The sequence below is a fragment of the Malaya genurostris genome, chromosome 2 (assembly GCF_030247185.1).
Source record: "Malaya genurostris strain Urasoe2022 chromosome 2, Malgen_1.1, whole genome shotgun sequence".
NCBI lineage: Eukaryota > Metazoa > Arthropoda > Insecta > Diptera > Culicidae > Malaya > Malaya genurostris.
In genome coordinates, this window is record NC_080571.1 from 2,883,662 (window position 1) to 2,890,110 (window position 6,449).

At 39.6% G+C, this 6,449-nt stretch overlaps 1 protein-coding gene across 1 annotated transcript; it reads left to right on the plus strand.

The window, feature by feature from the left end:
• The first annotated feature begins 1,059 nt into the window (after window positions 1-1,059).
• On the plus strand, window positions 1,060-3,622 carry LOC131432480 (putative ankyrin repeat protein RF_0381). Its single transcript, XM_058598785.1, has 2 exons — window positions 1,060-1,565; window positions 1,630-3,622. The coding sequence occupies exon 2, from the start codon at window positions 1,632-1,634 to the stop codon at window positions 3,252-3,254; it is 1,623 nt and encodes a 540-aa protein (XP_058454768.1). The 5' UTR covers window positions 1,060-1,565; window positions 1,630-1,631; the 3' UTR covers window positions 3,255-3,622.
• Window positions 3,623-6,449: the final 2,827 nt, after the last annotated feature.

Here is a 6,449-nt window from a genome sequence, read left to right on the forward strand (position 1 = left end):
TCTTAAGGGGGGCATATTATAACACTTTACCCTACGAATGAGACAGTACAATATTGATAATGGGGCTGTTGGATTAGATTCCTTCATTGAGAATGCGTGACAATTTTAAGCTCTGATTTCGCTATTCTGCGACGATTCCGTCGCATTCTATGTCCAGCTGAAAATCACTATATGTACATATAAAATACTCAACCCCAACGTTTTCTGTTTCGTTTTTTTGTTACAATTGGTATATTTTCTGTTACAATGCTACATAGTGATGGATTTTTTCGTGAAAAGTCGCAGTTTTGACATTGAATAACCACCAAAAAATTAAAAAATCATATAAAAACGTATGGGTCTAGGAAAATATCTACTACAACTATGCTACTCTGATTTTAAGACTTTTGATAACTATGCGCTGAGATAACAAAGCGAAATAGGCATCCATTGTACAAACCAGAATAGCCCTACATATTCAAGATCTGGTTTTTTATAATGTCTGTCGAAATGAGTACTTTAGCGGAATAACATATGATGTTTGTTTCAATTATTTACTGCAGGAAGCTTAATAAAAAACATTTTAGAAAACTTCAATTTTGAGTTATTTGTGGTTATCTCAAAGAACTGAAAGTTTAATCATAAATTACTGAACATTTTTCCGAAATTATGTCGCTGCCCTAAATACAACAAGTAAGACGTATTTCCGTCAGAACTAGTTCCAGCGGGCTTTTCCTAACTCCACAATAAACAATAAACAATGAGCAAAATAGCAAAAATAAATTGGCTCCTCTTGGAAATAATTTATAACGGAATGACAGCTTAAAACAGTTAGCTCCCGTTTACTCATTTTTTCGAAAAAACTAGTTCTATTGAACCCCGTTCGTGAATTACCCATCACTAGCCATGACGACAGTTTATCTCATGGCAACTGAACGTGATCGTGATCGAACGTGTACATCGATGAATCATGCTGTCGGTATGCTGGCTGTTGTATCGCTTACCCACGCTTTACGCGTACATCAGCTGATCGTTCACTTTGCTTAGCCTACTCAGTTTCGTAAGCACCGGCATGCGAGACGTTTGCTTATCGATTCGTTTTCAAAGTGCACACATTTTTGTGCGGTAGTGTTTCGAAATGGTCAAAGCATTGCCTGCTATTTAATTGTAGGACATTGTAGCAAACTGTTTCATCTTCATAGCTAACGGACTGCGCGGCCTATCACTAACCAACCGCGAAGAAAAATGATTCTAGTGAATTGGCTATGCTCGCAATGGATGACGCGCGTCTCTCTTTACGTTGTGAGTCGAGAGACGCTCTTCTCCGGTTGAAACTCACCGCAGTGAGTAACATTGTGAAATAAATACGCGTAGTCGGCGATGATAAAACCCCACCGGCCAGTGAGCTCGCTTGTGTTCAGTGTTTGTTTCATTGATTGTGTCACAGTTCAATTTTGTGATTTCCGCGAGATATGGTGAAATGTAATTATATTTGATAAGAAAACAAATCGTTCTCATTTTTATTATAGACCGGTCTGGATAACACATAACACAGGCGCTTTGTTAGGTTCAAAAGTAATTTTTTGGTAAGACTCAATAGTTATAACAAAAGTGAATACCTTTTCTAATATTGAGTGTTATTTTTTACAGAAATGACCGAAACCCATACGTCCGACAATAGCGGGTGGAGTTCGTTGCATAACGCAGCCTACAAAGGTCGCATGGATATTCTGGATAAGCTCATTTCCAGTGGTACTGTGGATTTGAATGCCACAACTAAAAAGCTGGAAACGCCACTACATCTAGCTGCCGGAAACTGCCGCGCCGATGTAGTTCGGCTTTTGATCAGTCACTCGGTTCACATCAACTGTGGCAATTACAAGGACTGGAGTTCACTTCATTATGCCGCGAAATGCGTCCACACTGCAGCCGTGACTGATTTGATCGAAAATGGGGCCGATGTGAACGCTGTAACCAAGGACCACCAAACTCCCCTACATATTGCAGCTAAAAAAGGACACAACTCGACGGTCATCAGTTTAATAAATGCTTCCGCTGAGGTCAATTGTGTTGATTATAAAGGTTGGACTCCTCTGCATTATGCGGCCGAGAAAGGGCATGAAGAAGTGGTTCAACAACTGATTACCAATGGGGCAAATGTCAATTCTTTTGGTAATCAAAAAGAGACTCCATTCAATTTAGCCGTTCGGAAAAATTGCACTGGCGTGGTTCGCTGTTTAGTTGATAAATCGTCAACGGTTCATATCGAGGACAGCAACGGATGGACCTCTCTCCATTATGCAGTTTTCAATGGGCATACGGACATCGTGAAAATATTACTCGATAACAAAGCTCATGTGAATTCACTCACAAAACAGCTTACGACTCCTCTTCACTTTGCAGCGAAGAAAAATCGCTTGGAAATTGTTAAACTGTTACTCGAGGCGCAGGCCACAGTTGATTGCAAAGATTGGCGAGGATGGACACCGCTTCATTATGCGGCCCGGAAAGGCTACAAAGATGTTGTGTTGGAGTTAGTCGAAAACAAATCTGACGTAAACGCAATGACTAATCGGCAAGAGACATCGCTCCATTTTGCGACCCGAAAAAACCATTCGGAAATAGTGCGTAGTTTGATTGAAAAGTCTGCAAAAATCGATTGTAGAGATAGCGATGGTTGGACTCCGCTTCATTTTGCTGCACAATATGGACGACGAGACATCGTAAATCTGCTGCTTGATAGTGGTGCAAATGTCACCGCCTTGACCGTAGTTCATGAAACTCCTCTTCTATTTGCAGCTCGCAAAGGGTACTGCGCAATCGCTCGGTCGTTACTCGATCAATCGGCTTTGATTAACCACCCAGATGGAGACGGATGGACTGCTCTGCACAGTGCTGCCAATTTTGGTCGAATTGCGGTTGCCCAGCTGCTCGTTGGTAACAATGCCAAGGTGACTGCGACTACACCCGAACTGGAAACGCCTCTGCATTTCGCTGCCAAAGGAGGCCATGCCGAAATGGTTGAATATTTAATTGCCAACGGTGCTACGGTCAACTGTGCCGATCACAACGGATGGAGTCCACTTCATTTTGCCGCTGATGGCAATCACCAGAAAGTCACGGAAATACTGCTTGCTCACGGTGCCAATCGTGATGCCGTTTCAAAGAATGGCCACACTCCTTGTCAGCTGGCAGCCCTGAAAGGCCATACTTCCTGTCTACAATGTTTCGATGACTGTGCGGTTCCCGTGCAGAATGTTAATAATGATAATTGAACTGTGTGCAACTGCGTGGAAAATGTGAGAAACGTGATCAAGTGAAATTGCAGTTCCAAAGAAGTGAAAACGGAAAACATTCAAATCGAACAACGACGTACTGAAATATTTAGCATTATTTTAACGAGAAAATATCTTACTTTTGCTCGTAGACTCCAATGAAAGGAGGACGGCACTAGTGATTACTTGAAAATATATATGCAGAAAACAGTGGAGTTTCGTCAAAAGTCGTTATAGCGTTCGATTTACTGAACTTTATCCCGGAATTGATTAAAAAAGAAATAGTTGAGCAGAAAAAATAAAGATGTTTTATTCATTGTTCAATCGACTAACGATAGTAAAATCTTCCCAGAAAGTTCGAACTACTGCTCTGCTAAATAATATTAGATTAGATGTAAATAAATCAATATTTCTTTCAATCAATTTTAATGCATGCATTTTATATCGCGGACCACAGGTTGAGAATATTTTGTTTCTCCATTTTCGGTACAAGTATGTCTAACCGATGGTTTGCCAACACGCGAACAGGCAACATACAATTTTCCATGTAAAAACTCAAACTTCATAACACAAACTCCTTACGATTACTCTTGTGCTTTATTGGCGATAATATGAAAGCTAAATGGACTGGAAAATGACGTTTAAATTTGAATGACATGTCAGGGGGTATCATTGGAATCGTTCCCTCGATAACATTTGCCATTAACCTTTTAACTTTGAACTTTTTTTCTGCACTTGCTCCTGTACTTTCTGTACTTATGGTTGTACTTTCTGTACCTGTTGCTGTTCTTTCTGTTCTTGTTTCTGAATTGTATGTATCAGTTTCTGTACCTGTTTCAGTACTCTTTATTTCTGTGCTTTCTCTACATGTTCCTGTCCTCTCTGCACTTGTTTCAGTATTTTCAGTATTTGTTCTCTCATGTCTGTACTTGTTCCTGTACTTTCTGTACTTTTTCTACCTGTTCATGTACCTTCCACACTTTTTCCTGTGCGTTCTGCACTTGTTCCCCTTATTGCTGCCTTGCGGAACTCCAGAAAAGTTCGAGAAAACTTCAGATGTTGAAGAACCGGTTTTAACCTGTACAGAACGGTTTGTCAAATACGATCTAAACCACTCTACGCTCATCGTTGAGACACCCAGTAGTTGAAACTTGGACAGAAGTATTTTGTGATCTACTCGATCAAATGCCGCTTTAAGATCCATATACGCTGCATCGTTTTGCCATCCAGAGTCCATGGTCTGTACCAGGCACGTACCCAGAGGGGGGGCCGAAGGGGCCCGGGCCCCTCCCGAAATCGAAGTAAAGTAATTTCCATTTTGGGATTTTTAACTTTTATTTCCGGAATCAGGAACAGAAATGAGCTTTTTGGTTATCAACTAACAAGATGTGCTAAGTAGAAGATTTTACCAACCAGTTTTAAATAACCCGCTTCTTTTTGCAATTGAATTTATTTTCGAGGCTCAAAAGTCGGGTTTCACAGTGATTAAAATCAATGTCAAAATTAAAGGAAATAGATGAAGATGAAGTACTGAGCAAACATATCATAGTTTCAGCAAGATTCTGCGAATGAAAAAGATGTCCTGCCGCTGGTTGTTGCACTTGCATACTCAGAATAAAAAAGATGAACGCGAGCACACTTCAGAAGCATGTTCGTCTATGCTGATGATGATGGTGTCGGTTGGTTACTGTTGACTTACTCCATTATTATACGCCAGGGAACAGGACATTACCGATTTCGGTAATATAAGTATAAGTGTGAATTATTGGAGCGATTGAAAATCGGTGTGGGCTCTGAGAAATTTATGTGAGTTCCGTTTTGGAGTTTTTGAATGCTACTAAGAAAATTTTTCTTTATTTTTAAATTTTATACTCATCACCCTGTAAAATTTCAAATATATTCAAAAATTTAAACTCGAAAAAAAGTCCGCGAACTTCCAATTTTCTTCAAAGAATGAAGCACGGAATTGTTATAGCGAACAAAAATAAAATCGCAGCAATTTAAAAAATCGGTAAATTTTTAGAAACGTCTTCTAAAAACGTGATTTTCAAAAGTCTACAAAAAAGTCTGCAACTGAAACATGTCTACAGCTTATTTTATAAAGCTGCTGATTTACAAACAAATCTGCAGGCATCTCTGATCCAGACACGGAAGTTGACTTGATGAAATTAAATAGGATCACGTGGGATTATAAGGCACTTCATTTGAATATAAATTTGTTAAAATCGGCTTGACCATCTGTTCGACAAATAACCAACAAATTTGGTAAAACTAGAAGAGCTTACTGAATAGTTTCGAAATATTTTTTTTCTTCTTACATCGTGGCTTATAAGAACACACCATTGAAATTGAAGATTTTAATACACATCACTCAGCTTTCCCGGAACTAGAAGTCTAATCCGAACTATGAGACTAGGACTAGAAGAAATGTAAAAATCGATCCCTTCCCTTTGACACAAAGATAAAAGATAGATAGATAAAGATCCTTCTTCAATAAAAAATAAAACAAAAAATACTAAAGGCACAATAATCATCACTTAGACGCATTATTTCATATTTGTGGGCCCCTCCCGAAACGAAATCCTGGGTACGGGCCTGGTCTGTACGCATTTTGAGGTGAATATCATAAGATTCGATGTAACCGATCGTTTCGGGTAAAACCCATGCTGTTCATTATCTATGTAGGTTCTGCTACTGGCAGACAAAATATCGTTTACGATAATTTCGAATAGCTTCGAACATGCACACAAAGACGTAATACCGCAATAGTTGGAAATGTCACATTAATCGCCCTTTTTGTGAACCGGAAACATATAGGAAAACTTCCATCGTGAAGGAAACTCGCTTTGTAAAGTTGAAGGATTAAACAATTTCGATATTGGATAACTGAGTGCTCCTGCGCAACGCTTCAACAAAGATGAAGGAATACCATCAGGACCAGTAGCGAACGACAGCTTTGATTTTCGAATTGCTGTCTCGACCATTTGCTTAGTTATGAGAGGAATATGGAAATTAAATATATCACGTGGTACACCAGCAGTTGCCTCGTCAATTTGAATCTGTGGCCCTTATTCTGCGAGTCGAGTGAGGCGAGATAAGTCGAGTCACCCGAGTCACGCGATTCTGACAGTCGAATGAAGTGACAAAAGTCACCAGGATGAACTTCGATGAACTCTCACCGTATTCTTGCAGTCG